Consider the following 16,970-nt stretch of genomic DNA (forward strand, 5'->3'; position numbering starts at 1 on the left):
CCCTGTTGTCGTTGTGTGGGGCCGAGGATGCTCCTCAGCTCTCCTGGCGGGTGAGGGGGACCAGGCCACAGTTCCCGGACCCGGTCTGTGCTGCGGGGAGGCCAAGACGGGCTGCGGTTCTTGGCCCCGGCCCAGTGGACGCCAGGTTAAGCTGTAGCTCTGCCACAGTGCCTGCCCCTGCAAATGAGGCTCGGCGATATTCCATGCGTAGCCTCATTTGCATATTTCTGGCATAAGAAGCTGTGAGTGTAGACAGAGCCCAAGAGGCTAGGAAACCAGCGTAACCCCTAAGGCCAGCCTAGCACCAGGCTCAATGCACAAGCGTCATTGCAAAGATGTTTGCCTCAGTTTCCCAATATAATGCAGCCATTGTAGAAATGGCCTTTGACTGAGCTAAATTTCTGCAGCCCTCTCCCCCTTGTTCCTTGCCCGCGCTGCAGTTCAGCCTTGGCTAATTTAGCTCGACAAAGGTGCTATCCCCTTTTTACATCCATCCATCGCGTTTGTTGAGAGCAGGAATCCTTTCCTGCGGAAGACACCTCTGGCAAGGTTGCCTGTCTGTGGTGTTGCTCCGTGCTTACCCACCCACGGGAATTATTCTGCTCCACAGCTGACGACTCATTGTTTTATTAAAACTGTTTACACAAGCAAACAGCACATTGTGTGGGGACAAGATGCTGACGGTTCAACTTTCACAATTGGCTGGCAGGTCCCTCCCCTAGAGATTTAGGAAAAACGTTAATGGCTCCTCTAAGGGGAGTTAAGCTCTGAAATTGTCTTCCATGGCAGATTGTGGAACCCCCCATCATGTGGGGGTTTTAAGAACAGGTTGGAAAAAAAACCGTCAGGAAGAGTCCAGGTTGATTTGGTTCCACTGCAGAGCAGGGGGCTGGACTTGACTTCTCAAGGTCCCTTCCAGCCATACATTTCTGTCACAGTTGAGAGTAGCCCCACTTTTCCCACTTGCTAACCGCCCAGGTCTTGTTACAATTGGCCCCTACTTACCAACTGTGATATATTTTGGCTGTGTCTACATTGGTGCAATCTTGCGCAAAAGAAGCTGCTTTTGCGCCAAAACTTGTTGCCTGTCTACACTGGCCACAAGGTCTTGTGCAAGAACACTGACGTTCTAATGTGAAATCAATGCTTCTTGCACATGAACTATGATGCTCCCGCTCAGGAATAAGCCTTCTTGCGCACGAGGCCAGTGTAGACAGGCAACATGAATTTCTTGCGCAAGACAGCATCTACACTGGCATGGATACTCTTGCGCAAAAGCACATCTCTTGTGTAAAGGCACATGCCAGTGTAGACACTCTCTTCTGGAAGAGTTTTTGCACAAGAACTCTTCCACAAAAGAGTTCTTGAGGAAAATCATGCCAGTGTAGACTTAGCCTTTCTGTGTAATTTCAGGTACATCAAAGTGTGGTATATGGGAAAACTCCAATCGCACAGATTTGGGCACTTAATGGCATGCCTGACATAAATGGAAATTATACCTGACAGCCAGTACCACACCCTTGTTTTCTGTCTCCCACATTGATAAAGGAGGAAAACCATGTATGCAAATAGTCTGGAAGCAGGTAGGACTAGTCCTTCAATTCTTCCAGAGGGAGTTAAGACTTTCTGTTCCCATGAGCCTGCTAATCCTAGGGTTTATATTCCTGTAACTTCAGTGAGAGTAGAGTTATTCCAAAGCAGAGCACATTAGAAAATATAAACAAGTTGTAGATGGGATTTTTCCAACACATAAACACACGCCTTGTAGTATAGGCCATCCTCGCTATAAGTCCAAGATACATTCCAAAAAATGCTGACTAAGTTGTTTCACTATAGAAGTGGGGAATTTTTTTTTTCCCAGGGTCAACTTCCATTTGCACAAATGTGTTTGTTCATTTGTGCATGACTTAAAAACAGGGAATGGGTGTACTTAATATATCAGTTCCTATATGGGTCAACGACTTTAGTGCGAAACGGATGTATTCTGGGGCGACTTATCGCAGGGATGCCCAGTAGCCAGTTATATACCTCTCTATACATAAGTTACATAACAGCGATGCTTATAACATTTAAAGAGACCAAGGTGGCCTGACAAAAACTTAGCGCATCAGTGCTCTGTGTATTCCTAGATTATTTATTTTTTTCTTTGAATGTAGCATATTTAATACATGGGGATCCCACTTGTTATGAGAATATTTGGATCAAAAAGAAACATTCTCAGTGAGCCAAATAGTCAGCCTTTTTAAAATGATCATATTGCAATATAATCAGCCTTAATAGGGTTGATTAAATAGGGCCCAGTTGTGCTCACATTCAAACACCTCTACCCCATGTAGCATCATTCATTTCAATGGGTGAGTAAATACCAGCAAGCTAAGGGTTACACAATTGCAGATATAAAGCACTATTCAAGTGAAAAGCATCGTACTGTAATTAAAAATACCATTTACTGCAGCCAGAAGCATTTTCATTTCCATCTCCCCTCGGTTTGGTCAGCCTCGAACTCACAGAAAGTTAAAACACCCATCAGTGTCAAGGGTCAACTGTATCTTTCAGCTATTAGCCACATTAACACATGGATATATTCCTATACACTGCTGCTTAACCACGCCTGTAAAGCGGGGGTAAATATTAGAACAGACCCCATCACTGACACCACCAAAAATAACCACAGGAAGATCCGATCGAGGACTTGAGCTACAAATTTCCAATCTTGAACTACCTAGAAAAAACAATAATAGCAATATTAGTTTGGCCATATATATATTTTTTCCAAATGCCAATATCTCGTAGCTGCAAACAATGCAGTTACAAAATATGGTCTGGGTTAGTTATAATTTTGAACAAATGTTGCTGATTACTGAAATATTGCTCCTTGAGGCCCCGATCCATCATACACGCATTGGCATCAATGGGACCACTCTGTTAAGCACATGCATAAGTCTGCCTCAGTGATGAACGTTAAGCATGCGTGCATGTGTGTTTGTAGGATCGGGACCTTGAAATGGTATTATAAAGATTTTTTAAAAGATTCACCCTCAAGTATTATGCCATCGATCCAGCGCATAAGCCAAGGTATAGCACTCTATTTACTTCACTATGTTTAATGGCTTTGCTGGGGCAGAGCCTAAAACACACTGTGCGTTTAGGAAAAAAAATGAGATTTTGCAGACCCAGCTATATGTTCTGGCACATCACGACACGCATAATATATCAGTTTAAAAGAAATATGGGGAAAAAATATCCTCCTAATTTCACACGGAGAGCCTGCAAGCATGGATGCAGAGATCAAAAGGTAAAATATTGGCTTTTCTGTTACTCCACGTTTAACTCATTGCAAATATTGGGCCAGAGTCACTGAAAACCTCTAGGTGTTCAAACTGGTACCGTAATTGGCAGGGTTATGGCTGCTTTGTGTTGTAGGAATGGGGCAAAGGCACTAAAGGTACGAATGAATCTGTCCCTTTTATTTCCTTCAAACTAGGCAACCCTAGAGTTGCTCAGTCATCTGAAAGAATCCTAGGACACTAGAACTGGAAGGGACCTCTAGAGGTCATCGAGTCCAGTCCCCTGCCTTCTTGGCACCATCTTGATCAGTGGTTCTCAACCATGGGCCATATGGCTCCCCAGGGACCACACCTTACTTCTAGGGGGCCACATGGAAAAAATGGAACATTAGGTAAATGATGTACCTTTTTTTCCAACTAACAGCGGCTATGAGGGAGGCCACAGAGGTAAACAAGGCTCAGAAAGGGGCCATGAACAAAAAAAAGTTGAGAAGCACTGGTCTAGTTCATCCAAGACAGATGATCCATGCATGCCCAAAACTAATCTGAAAAGTACCTACCCCTGCTGACTAGCTAGACTAAGTAATTCAATGTATATCTACACTGCATTGTAAATGCATGTCTGTAGGATCTAGACTTATAGACTGGGTGTTTCCAAGCCTGCGTTTGAACAGCCTGAGTTTTTTCCTTTTTAAAAAAACTTTTTAAATGTCCCTGATAACTTCAGAAGATCAGGGAGTGATTCTAGGAAATGCAGGTTAGGGACGGAGTAGGCTAAATGAATGGCCCCCACATCTTAGGTCCAGACCTCTTAGACCCACTTTGTAAAGCTAGATGGAAACTACAGGCTCTGAGAACTGAAGTGTCAGAACAAACAGTGTTATTCAAATTAATGATTTGCCACTGATGGGAAGTAACTACAACAAACAGAGTTCCTTTCAGTATGAGGTGTGCGAAACCTCTCTTTCTTTTTCAGAGCTTGTCTACAGACATCACCCCCAGCACCACAGCTTTTAGAGAACCCATGTTAATTTCTCCTTCTTGTGTTCATTTGTAAAAATGAACATCATAACAGGGAGCTAGAGAATTGGGGCAAAAAACCCTCTGGAGAGCCAAATATATCAGAATCAGGCCTTAAATATTAAGTATGACATGCATTAGTTTAAATCAAGCATACCGTCACTGAAGGCAATGGAGCTATGCTGATATAAAACAGATATGAGGCATTTAGGTGGCTAAATAGCTTAAGCCTTTCTGTAGGTTAGAAAAGATTTTAACTGTGCTGCGGGAGGTGGGGGAGAAACTTCATTCTGTTCCTCTACTAGTACAATCACATGCTCCTCACATGTTAACATCACCTGTCTGATGAAATGCTCCTTTTTTACATGCCCGGAGATGTATCGAATGGAATCCGCAGCTTTCTCCAAAAAAGCAATCACAATTTTTTCTCCTTCCTTCCCTCGTTTCTGTTTCTTTTTGCCTGAGAGCTTTGATTTCAACACAGGGAGAGTTCCGCCAGTCTCCGAGAAGGAATAGCGGTCCACGTGACCCTTCATGCATAATAGCCGGGGAAGCTTTTGAAGGAACAGTCTTTTAACCCAGGGAGCCATTGGATGGTAGGTGGCCGAGGACCGGTGGTGGACGTTAATAACGAAAACAGTAACAATAATTGATAGGGTGACAAAAATCATAATAAACAACAAATATTCTCCAATTAGAGGAATGACTTTGGAGGAAGACGGTATTATCTCTTCAATGACGAGAAGAAAAACAGTAAGGGAGACTAGAACGGATGTAGATAAGGAAAGTTTTTCCCCTTCGTCTGAAGGCAAATAGAAGACCAGCACCGTTAGAAAAGATAATCCAAGGCAGGGGATTATTAGGAAAAGCGTATAAAACAGCGGGAGGCGTCTTAGAACGAAGGAATAAGTAACAAATGGGTAAGAATGCAACCCATCCCTTCGGCTGCCTTTCATACCTTTGGCATTTAGGATTTCCCACTCTCCGTTATCAAAGAAGTCTTTCCTGTCCACGTTTTCATCTACTAAAATCAAGTCCACCATGCTGCCATCGTAGGTCCAGGATCCAAATTTCATGGAGCAATTCTGTCTATCGAATGGGAAATAGGTCACGTCCATAGTGCAGGAACTCTTGTAACTGGCTGGCGGGGTCCACGTGACCAGCCCGTTGTATTTCACAATGACTTTGGTCATCAGGGAGCCTTCAAAACGTCCGTCGGCACTGGGGAGAGGAGAAATTGGATCGGTTGCAGGTTTTCACCACATCAAGCTCGGTCCTTTGGATTTCCTGATTCCTGTTCTGGTTTCTGTGCCTTTGTAATGTGAGCGCGGTGACCCTAGTACTAGTATTGGACTAAGAAACACTGTTCTACACAGAGTTCTAAACTGTGATCTGTGGCAGACTGATGTGCCGCGAGGCAGTCGGAGGTGTACCGTGGAGAACAACAGAATTCAAAATGGCCGATGCCCTTAAAGGGCCAGGCGGCTTTTTTTTTTCTCAATAACTCCCCCTCTCCACTCCCCGACCCTTCTCTCCCCCCCCCCCCCAACCTTTTTTTTTTCCCCCTCTACAAAAAATCCTTGGTATTCCTCATAAAAAACAATTATTGTTTGGTGTTCCTCACTCTTAAAAAGTTTAAGAAACACTGGTGTAGAATGCCCCAAGAAGGTAAACACTGGTCAACCACCTTTCCCTGCTCAGCAACCATAGGGAACAGGGATGAACTTGAGGCTGCCTGGAAAGTTGACCCATCTGGGCTCTGGCAGGCCAATGGGGGAAGAGAGGTCAGAAATGGAGGAAGCCCTCCCAGAGACAGCTCCCTCATACTTACGCTATGGGACCCCCAGCCAGGTTGATTTCAGCAGCTGATTTCCACCGCGGCTGATTTCAGCTGTGGCAATACATACAAGGGGAGGAGCGCTCTCTGGTAACACTGTCCCAAGCCACTCGCGCCCTCTTAAAACCAACCCTTTGAGTCCCACCCCAAACTGTACTGGGAGCCAGTGTAGGTGACAGAGCACTGTTCTCATGAGTACATGGCACTGTATGGCGCAATCTTAGCCAGCCAGAGTTCTAGTTCGGATGCCGCTCTGGGGGACGGCTTTCTAACAAGGTCCATGGTTAGGCCCAGTGCTAGCCCGCCCGGCTGGGGCTGGACATCAGTGTCACAGAAACAACTACCCGACACCTGGAGCGTTGGGGGAAGTTCCCATACTCACTTCTCAAACAGCACGATGTCTGGCAGCCACAGCGACTCCGAGGGAACCCGGATGGCCGTGATCCCACCGTAATCCTCGGGATTCCAGCACAGCTTGTGGTCAGTCCATTCCTGCAACGAGCCAACGGAGTCCTCCTGCCATTTGCGCACAACCCGCTCGCAGAGGGGTCCTATGGTAAGGCCAGCACAACGGGGACCCCGGGTCCCAATTGCAATCTATGCATCACAATTGCCGTTGCTCTGGTTGAAGTTGGGAATGACTCCTGTATTTCGGTCAGGGGTGGGGAATCTACAGCACAGGGGACTGCATTTGGCTTGCTTGGATCTGGCCCCTGAGGCTTGGGGCTTCCCGCCGCCCAGCCTTGGGGAGCCGGGCTGGTGCTCCAGCCCTGTGGCAACCTTCCTGCCCAGACCCCGCACCCCCACTCTGCTCTTGCACCCTACCTCCCGCCCAGCCCTCCTGTCCCCAACTCACGCCTGCACCCTCCCTTCCATTCTCACTCTACACCCCAAGCCTGCTTCGTGCCAGCCCCCTCCCACAACCTGAACTCCTCATTTTTGGCCCCACCTTAAAGCACGGGGGGGGGGGCACCAAATCTACTAGCCAGCCCCCCCCCCCAGGCTTTGTTGTGCTTCTCAGTTGGGGGCAGCACACAACTGAGAAGCAAAAAAACCAAACCAAAACAAAAAGATTTTTCTGCCCCAAAAAGGTTCCCCGCCCCAATTTTGCTTTCCTTGTTTAGCTTTGTTGACTTTGGATTGTATGAGGCTCAGGCTGAAGACCCGGGGAGACGAGCGATACTCACTGTGAGGGAGCAGATTTGCGCTGCTCTCTCTATTATTGATAGGGTTTGAGGTTGCCCCGAGGGCGCAGAGAGAGGAGAGAGCAGATGCAAACCACAATCAATACCCATAATAACGGCAGCTTGCTGCCAAAGCTCAGGAGACGGAGCCTAACTAGCCCCCGGGTTTTCCCAGCAGTTACGGGCATCCCACAATGCAACATTCTTTGGCACCTCCCATACTCATGCAAGGACTCTGCCATTAGTGAGGCTGTCTCTCACGGGTATCGGTTCGGCGCGCACGCCCCCAGCCTGCCGCTGCTCTCTGCCCATCTCTCCACGGGCCTGCTCTTCTCTACTGCGCAAACATTAGCGCTCGAGACCCCTTTCAGCCAATCCCTGCTCCCATCATCGCTCATTCACCAGCAAGAGGCCAGCTCCTGTCACCAGCCTGCAGCACCCACTGGGTGCTTTCTCCCACGCTGCCTCTCGCACCAGGCAGAGGCTCCCTGGAAACATCCCCCAACTAACTCCCCCGCCTCCTGCCAAACCCCCTTTCAAACTCCGCTTTGCTGGGTTGTCTACAAAGTACTTGACAGCGGGGAACATGCAGACAAACACGATAGAGGAGGTCCGCTGCTCTTTGTATCTGAGGTCACCAAAGGGCTTTCAAATGAGTGGCGACGTCTTCCCTGTGATCGGTCAGACGGCTGTGTCCGAACCCCCCTTCGAGGGGTTGGACTTTGCTTGTTACATCGCGTTTCTGAGTCTCTGGAGGCAGCAACCTTTTGTGGGCTGTCAGTAGAGCAGCCCCCACACCCAAAAAGTTAGTCCAACCCAGGCCCTGGCCTGATCCGAATGAAGGTTACAGACAAGATGATCTGTTGGCCTTTGCAAGCTCTAATTTCTATAACTCTGTCTCCAAGCGCCTGACTTTCACGCTGGTTCCTCAACCCTGGTTCTTCCGACACCTGATACCTTTCCGGCAGCAATGAAAAGTCACAGGATGTCCTTGGAACGTTGAACCAGACAAGCTACAGCAGACTCCATGCCTTTGAATGGCAGGACTGTCAAAGGGAAGTCTAAGCATTTCCTTCAGAACACCCATGAACTCTCTCTGCCAAGCAGAGCCAAAACTGACCTGACGCGGTGCCTGATTTAATCCATAGCCAGAACTGACCTCCCCGTATGTTTGCTGTCTCAGTCATTGTAGCAGGATAGGAGCCGACTGATTTTTTTTCCCCACTTTTCTCCATCCCAATTGATGATTAAATTTTATCAGCACTTGCCCTGTTAAAATGTTATGATCTCATCTTGCCCTTTTTAAACAAAAAATAGCATCACCCCTGAATCCTATTAGATTAGATCCTAAACTTTCACGCCTTAATGCGCTGTCCAAATCCAAAACCAGATGCTCACCTCAGACGAGGCATCTTAGGATGCATCTACACAGCAGGGCTTAACTCGAAATAAGCTATGCAAATTCAGCTACGTCAATTGCGTAGCTTATTTCGCAATAGCTTATTTCGAAATTGGGAGCGTCTACATTCATTTCAGAATAGAACATTCTTCCTCTGACTTTCCTTACTCCTCGCACAAGGAGGCTACAGGAGTTGGAGTAAGAAGTCCTTCAGCTTGACAGTATTTCGACATTATTTTGAAATAACTTAGTCCGTATCTACACAGCAGGCAGTTATTTTGAAATAATGTTGCAGCGTAGACTTGCCCAAAGGCTATTTGTATACTACGCATTTTGTCAGAAGAGGCAATGCAAATGAAGCGCAGATTCGCATTTTCTCATGCTTCATTTGCATAATCTCCTCCAGTCCATTTTTGCATAGAGGCGAGGGATACCATTCCTACCCAGCCTGGCTAATAGCCAATGATGGACCTAACCTCCATGAATATATCTAGCTCTTTTTTGAATCCTGTTAAAGTCCTAACCTCCACCACATCCTCCGGCAAGGAGTTCCACAGGTTGACTGTGCGCTATGTGAAGAAAAACTTCCTTTTGTTTGTTTTGAACCTGCTGCCTATTCATTTCATTTGGTGACCCCTAGTTCTTATAATGTGGGGATAAATAAATAACTTTTCCTTATTCACTTTTTCCACACTAGTCGTGATTTTAGAGACCTCTATCATATCCTCCCGCTTGGTCTTCTTTTTTCTAAGCTGAAAAGACCCAGTCTTTTTAATCTCTCTTCATAGGGGACCCCTTTCCAAACCCCTCAGCATTTTTGTTGCCCTTTCCTGAACTTTTTCCAATGCAAAGATCTCTTTTTGGAGATGAGGCGACCACATCTGTATGCAGCATTCAAGCTGTGGGCATCCTGTGGTTCTATACAGTGTCTGTCTTATTCTCTATCCCTTTTTAAATGATTCCTAAGATTCTGTTTGCTTGTTTGACGGCCCCTGCACACTGCGTGGCCGTAGCCAGTTCTGCAGGGGAGTAAGAACCCCGTTCCTCTCCTGATCGAATGACGGCTCCAACACCAGAGAGTGGGAAGCCAGGCCTGCTTGCCAGGCACTTCCCCCGCCGCCAGAAAGCTCGGCATGTGAGGTAATGGGCTGCTGTACCTGTTTCAGCCAGACGTTGGTTGTCATCAGCTGATTCTTTTCATCCTAGGGAGACACGAGATGAGAAATTAACAATGCCCCGAGAACAGAAAGGCTGCCCAGACTGAACAGGTTTCGGTGTCAATGGGATCTCAGCCCGGGCACGTAACGCCGGGTGCTGCATCCTATTAGCCCATACAACTCTCACTGAACTCAACGGGAGGCTCCTAGTAACAGCCTTGGCAGGCCCCCGGAAGGGCCAGGGCCAGGGCAGCCAGCCCTCGATGTCACTCATGAGTGCCCCCACCTCCCAAGGCAGCCCTCAGAGCTGCCCTGAGTGTGTAGCGTGGCGCTCTAGCAACCAATTAAAGAGCCCAGGGCTCTGTCAGTGGCTGGGAACTCCAGGCCCCTTTGAATTGCTGGGCCCCAGAGCAACTGCCCCATTTCCACCATGTCGGTGGGCCTGAATGCAACCCTGGGAAAGACTATTTTTCCACAGACATTAAAACAAAATGTGGGATACTGGCAGAAACCAGTTCTCTCAGCAAAACAAGCAGCAGAGTCCACGCTGGCTCTTTGTCAACAATAAAGGGAGAGGAACACACAAAAGTCTCTCACAGGTGTGGAAGTTTTGGGTGGCCCAAAATGGGTGTCTTCCTCCCCACAAAAATCACACTGGAGTGTGCATGATATCACTGTTTTGTCAACAAGAGGCAGGTTTTGGCAACAAAACGTGCTGGTGTAAATAAGGCCTAAGATTTACTTCACCACATGAAGAGCAACCTTACTTGTAAGCTGAATTCTGTTCTCTTCCCCATGGGCTGTCTTTCTATTAAATAGTCAATTTGCTGGAGCAGGGACTGTCTCTCTGCTTGTGACGTACCTAGCACACATCAGTACTATTTATCATTTGTAAAACCCGTAGCAGCTGGGAGCCCCCGTCACAAAGCATCTCTGTCCAAAAACTGACATGCGACTGTCTGACAACTCCACTACATGTCCTGTATCGTACTGGGAAAGATGAATGAGCTATGCTCCCCCAGATCCTCGTCCCCTAAAATCTGCCATGAAAAATGACACCAGCATTGTAAAGTGGTTAACCACAATGGGCGTCAGCTAGGTGTAGGTTTTCCTTTTGCTAAAGTTCCCACAAGTCACTTACCACGTCCACGAGCTGAGAGATCTTTAAGCCAAAACGGACTTTGATGGTATCGTTGGAGTTTTCTACAGGTCGGACCCATTTCTGGTACCCGTGAAGTAAGTGTCTCAGCAGGGCATCTTCGTTTTCAGCAATCAAACTGAACCCAGCAACCGCTGAAAGGCGACAAAGAGGGTGCGGGTTTATGTGCGAGTGTAACCCACATTCCTTCTGACCCTAAGACCCCACTTAGAGAGAATAATGAGTCTCCTTTACAGCCTTAGCTGAAAGCTAGCTGGCTTTTAGTTCAAGTGGTAGAGCCTCATGCATGGAGGTCTCAGGTCCAGTGCCGCCTGTCGGTGCTACAAGCGCACCATGCAACAGTGAAAGAGAATAAGAGGAAAGACCGTCATCACCAACGCAAACAGGAAAATCGGCTTCAGGCAAAAGTTTGCTAGATACAGGTTCAATTTACAGTTGCTCAGTAGGGACAAGGAAAGAGGGAAGGAAGATTGATCAGCTCCAGTGAGGATTCGGTTATACAGGTTCAACCTCTGTGGTCCAGGACACTCTGGTCCAGCAACATCCATGGTCCGCCTTCTCTGTGCTACCAGGGCATCTCATGATGCTCATCCCTAGCTGGTTAGCCCCACCACCACAGGCCAGAATTTAACACTCTGCCTCTACAAATGTAAGCCCTCTCTTCCAAATACCTGTTTGCTATTGCCTTTGCCCACCAGGAAAGAGAAAGAAGAGCCATCTCCCCTACCCGCATCAAAAGCCTTGTTACATCTGAGTGCCCCAAACCCAAACCAGCTCCCATTGTTCCCAAACGACCTGAATCTCTAGCTGCCCAGCCCTCCAGCTTCAAAATTTTACAACAGAGGGATGACGTAGGGAGGCTGTAAACTGAAAAACATCCCAACCCAGGGAAACGTGCTGGATTGAGCTGCAAAATAGTAAACAACCTCCCGCATCCCTTTCCAGATTCCATGCAATGCAGCCCTCCCCTCAACCTGGCTCAGATGTGTTCCTAGGCCACAGAATCAGCAGAGAAGAGGAAGCAGATGTCCCAAAACCTACACCTCAGCTGCGCCCCACAGGACATGAGCCAACCCTTAGCAAGGGGAAACACTGGAAATTGGGTGGGATGATTCTTACACCGGGAATGTTACAGGCCTAGAAGAGCAACAGCAGAGATGCAGAATCATAGAATCATAGAACACTAGGACTGGAAGGAACCTCGAGAGGTCATCGAGTCCAGTCCCCTGCCCTCATGGCAGGACCAAATACTGTCTAGACCATCCCTGATAGACATTTATCTAACCTACTCTTAAATATCTCCAGAGATGGAGATTCCACAACCTCCCTGGGAAATGTACTCCAGTGTTTAACCACCCTGACAGTTAGGAACTTTTTCCTAACGTCCAACCTAAACCTCCCTCGCTGCAGCTTAAGCCCATTGCTTCTTGTTCTAGCCAAGATGAACAAGTTTTCTCCCTCCTCCTTAGGACACCCTTTTAGATACCTGAAAACTGCTATCATGTCCCTCCTCAATCTTCTCTTTTCTAAACTAAACAAACCCAGTTCTTTCAGCCTTCCTTCATAGCTCATGTTCTCTAGACCTTTAATCATTCTTGTTGCTCTTCTCTGGACCCTCTCCAATTTCTCCACATCTTTCTTGAAATGTGGTGCCCAGAACTGGACACAATACTCCAACTGAGGCCTAACCAGCGCAGAATAGAGCAGAAGAATGACTTCACGTGTCTTGCTCACAACACTCCTGTTAATGAATCCCAGAATCATGTTTGCTTTTTTTGCAACAGCATCACACGGTTGACTCATATTTAGCTTGTGGTCCACTATGACCCCTAGGGGCAGTTACATCAGCTGGAAAATGCTGGAACACACCAATCTTTCTCCCCCTCCCCATACAGCTGTCTCTGTCCAGATGACTATGCTCCCCAAAAATACATAGGCTGAATAGCTGGGAAAACATCCATCCTTTCAGTGAGGTCTATTCTGGCATGATCCCACCTCCCCCGAAGAAACACGAGGAGACCTCAGGCTGGAATCTTTTACAACCAAACCAGACAAAGCAGCGAGGAATACACTGAAAAACGCAACACTGCCCTTGAAGACAGATGAAGCTGATTATCAGCCCGTTGTAGGTCAGACCCATCTCCAATTGCATTGATTTGTGTGTCTGCGGGTGTGCAAGTTTCAGTGCTCGCCGCCCCATTTGCCGTGGGTCAGATTAATTCATCGCGCTTGCCAGACCACTTTACATCCCCCCTCGTTAACTCTTCCTCATTTGTAGGGGCTCATGGCTTCTGATCCTGCCAGCAAGAGAGTTGATACATGAACAGAAAAAGCTCTGGCAAGGACGTTGGAAGGTACTTTCTACACATGAGGCGCACTTTAAGAAATACAGAGCTGGTACCTTCAGCCGTTTGCTTTTTCATTTGAGAGGCTGCGGTTTTCTCTGTACAATCTCTCTCTTCAATAATTGCACACACTATTCCTCTCCCTCTGTGTCCCCCACACTCCCATAACACATGGCTTTTCTCCTCTCCTCTCTTATACGTTATCAGATCCGGTACTAAACCCAAGGTGCACTTTTTCTGACTAGCAAGAGGGCTCTGCTATTTTTAAAAAAATCTCAGAGGCGTCACCATGTGAGTCTGTAGCCTTAAAAACAGCAACTAGCCCTGTGGCACCTTAGAGACTAACCAAAATATACAGAATCCGAAGTTTTCATTCATCTGAGGAAATTGGGCTTACCCACAAAAGCTCATGATTCTATATATTTTGGTTCATCTCAACTAATTTACTCCCTCTTCATTTTTCCTCTGCTACACTGTTTACCAGTAACTTCATTGCCTTGTGTTTGAAAAGGCTTTGAATGGTAAGAACAAATATAAGCCCCATGTTTTTACAAGCCAGCTGTTTTAAGAGGAAGTAGACTAAATATTTTACTGATAAGCTTCAGGGGGTAGCCGAGTTCGTCTGTACAGGATAAACTTAAAAAACAACAAATGGTTTGGTAGCACTTTGTAGACTAACAAAACATGTAGATGGTTTATCTATATTATAACTATGAATGCCAACGCTTAACTTCAGCAAGCAGACAGCTACCTGCACTTCGGAAAGACATCGGCATTTTTGAGGCGGAGGCAGGAAAATAAATAAATGGCACTTACCTGAGTTGCTAAGGCAAAAGATGAGGGGCACTTTGACAAGGTTTAACAGCAGCAGCATGGCAGCTTTAATAATCTTTTGTTTTCCAGGCAAACCAATGCCAGCCTACAAATGGGTTAACGCACACTGGTGAGAAAGCACGCAGGGTCAGAGTGTCGGCAAAGGAGGGGAGTGCATTTCAAGTCGAATCTTGCATCCCTGGGAAGCTTTTTAAAGTACACTTCATTGATTTTTCAGTCAGCTGTCACATCCTGTGAGTCTAAAAGCTATCGCTGGGTCCTAAACGCTGACACATTTATATTATAACCGGGGAGTGCTAGCCTGGGATGCATCAGCGACAGTGTTAAGACAGGAAAAAATAGGCATGGTAGACAGTCAAGACTGACCATAATACAGATATTCCCCAATTTTATCTTTTACCACTAAGTCACAGACATAGGTGATGTGGGGGGACAGTGCCCCCCAAACTCTATGGGCGGGCATCAGCCAGCAGGGAGACTGTGGTGCCCATAGCAGGGGTCTGCCCCCCACAAACTCACTGGCAGTGGCCGGATAAGAGGAGCAACGGCCTGAACTCACTTCACTTCTCCAGCCACCTTCATGGAGCTCAGACTCATTTGCCCCACTCCCCGAGGCAGGGGCTGTCACATTACCGAATTGGAGGGAAGCAGCCAGATCGCTGCTGCACCCCTAGGAGGGGGGGGTTGGCCCCAGAAATTAGTATGAAAGGGAGCCATGTGGGGTATTGAATGGGAGCTTACTGTTTGCTGATCTTATGTACGCTATTGATGTGAGTATATAATGTCTGTGTGTGTAGGTAGAAATCTGTAATCTGCGTGGAAGCTGAATATTTCTCTGAATGTGGTTAAGCATTGCTATGGACAGGCTGAGTAGCCAGGCCCAGTAGGACAATGGCACTTGATGGGCCAAGGACACACCCAAAGAATGGGGGCTGTCACCTGAGAGCAGCCAGCAGGAAACACAGGGATTGGCCTCTGACCAGGTGACCTGCTGCATACAAGAAGAGGCCAGGAAGGAGGTATAAAGAGGCCATGTGGTTGATGCCATTTTGTTCTCAGCTCAGCACTTCATCCCAGAGGCAGCAGTGCAGGGATCAAAGAGCCTGGAAGACCTGTGAACCCATCCTGATGCTAGGATGTGCAACAAGAACTTTTAAACCAGCAGCTGTAACATCTCTGCTAGAGCCTGCATCGAGAACTAGGAGATTCGGTGCATGTAACGTACTATTCTTTAACAACCTCACTCTCATGCTTTTCTTGCTTGTGATAATAAACCTTTAGATATAGATTCTAAAGGATTGGCCCACTGTGATTTGTGGGTAAGGTCCAGAGGGTAAATTGACCAGGGATCTGTGGCTGGTTTCTTGGAACCGGACAGAACTTGTTCGGGGTAGGTGGGATTGGGTGTTAGGACCCCCCCACCTGTGTATAGGCCCGGGGCCATCTGGGGCACGGATATTGCTGGGGTGTCGGAGGGGTTTTGCTCGGGAGGCTTCAGGCAGGTTGCTGAAGCGCTCTGTGGGACTGGTTTGTGGCCTGTTTGGAGAGGTCACCAGTCTGGGGGCTGTAAGGAGCCCCGGATTTGAGCAATTCGCCCTGAGCGGATGCCCTCAGCTGTGCCCAGACACGGCCCGGTCCGTCACGGGGCAAAGAGTAGGTGAATTGGCAGTCGATTATTTGGGGCCTGAGGTGCTCAGGGATCCTGAATATTCATAGGTGGGGGCAGGGCTTCAGCAATGTTAACTGCCACCCAACCTGAGTGATGAATTCCCAAGCTGGGGGCAGCCGGGCCTTTGTGGCCAGGAGTGTCTTTACAAACAGAGACAGGGGGATTAAGGTAATCAAAGTTTGTCGGAACGAAAGGCTCATGAGAAGGTCTTCAAAGCAGCCTCAGGTAGTCCAGTCAAAAGATAAGAAACTAAAAGGTGGGCTAAGGGGGGTTCAGAGGCAGAGCTTGAGGGGGGCTACATACACTAAACATTATTTCAATGTCTTTAAACTAAACCGTGAGCCACCTGATTTAAAAAAATAAACCTCAAGAAAGAATAAGCTCTGAGAGTAAAAAGAAAATGCAGGCAGAAACCTCCCTTAGGGGAAGGGCTATTAATACACATTCTCTATGCCTTCCTAAAGAGGCGAGGGTGGGAGAGGATAAAATACAGGTAAGCTCTGATGAGAAAATAGGGAGGTAATTCAATGTAACATCCCTGTGGTGGGGAAAACGCCCTGGCAGCCCAAGACTGTGGCATTTCAATTCAGGAAGGGGAACTACACAAAAACGAGGTGGTTACTTCAACAGAAATTATAAGGTACAGTATCAAAAGTGAAATCTCTGCAAGCTGCATGGAGACTTTTCAAAAACGCAGTCAACCCCAAATTAAATGTATACCCCAAATTAAAAAAAAAAACATAGTAGGAGAACCAAAAAAGTGCCACCGTGGCATAACAACTAAGTAAAAGAAGCAGCAAGAGATAAAAAGGCATCATTTAAAAAGCGGAAGGTCAAATCCTAGTGAGGAAAATAAAAAGGCGCCTATTCCCTGGCAAATGAAGTGTAAAAATGTAATGGAGGAAGGCCAAGAAACAATCTGAAGAACAGCTAGACAAAACCTCAAAAAGTAACGGCAATTTTTAAAGTACATCAGAAGCAGGAAGCCTGCTAAACAAAAACCTTCCCAGAGCCTGAGGCGATGGGGTGATGGGTGAGCAGTGGGAGATTGGATGGGGGAGTGGTTTCCACTCTAGGTA

The 16,970-nt window shown here is 47.2% G+C and overlaps 1 protein-coding gene across 2 annotated transcripts; it reads right to left on the reverse strand.

Moving 5' to 3' along the window:
* Positions 1-611: 611 nt before the first annotated feature.
* Positions 612-14,384, reverse strand: CHRNB3 (cholinergic receptor nicotinic beta 3 subunit). Of its 2 annotated transcripts, none has more exons than XM_006111102.4 (6): positions 14,205-14,384; positions 11,026-11,177; positions 9,885-9,929; positions 6,527-6,636; positions 4,646-5,528; positions 612-2,722 (listed from the first exon to the last, which is right to left on the reverse strand). In XM_006111102.4, exons 1-6 carry the CDS (start codon positions 14,260-14,262, stop codon positions 2,588-2,590), a joined length of 1,383 nt encoding a protein of 460 aa, XP_006111164.2. In that variant the 5' UTR covers positions 14,263-14,384; the 3' UTR covers positions 612-2,587. The 2 variants fall into 2 exon arrangements, with proteins under 2 accessions (XP_006111164.2, XP_075787436.1); XM_075931321.1 differs by having other exon boundaries at positions 4,633-5,528.
* Positions 14,385-16,970: the final 2,586 nt, after the last annotated feature.

Source organism: Pelodiscus sinensis, chromosome 6 (genome assembly GCF_049634645.1).
Source record: "Pelodiscus sinensis isolate JC-2024 chromosome 6, ASM4963464v1, whole genome shotgun sequence".
In the NCBI taxonomy this organism is placed as follows: domain Eukaryota; kingdom Metazoa; phylum Chordata; order Testudines; family Trionychidae; genus Pelodiscus; species Pelodiscus sinensis.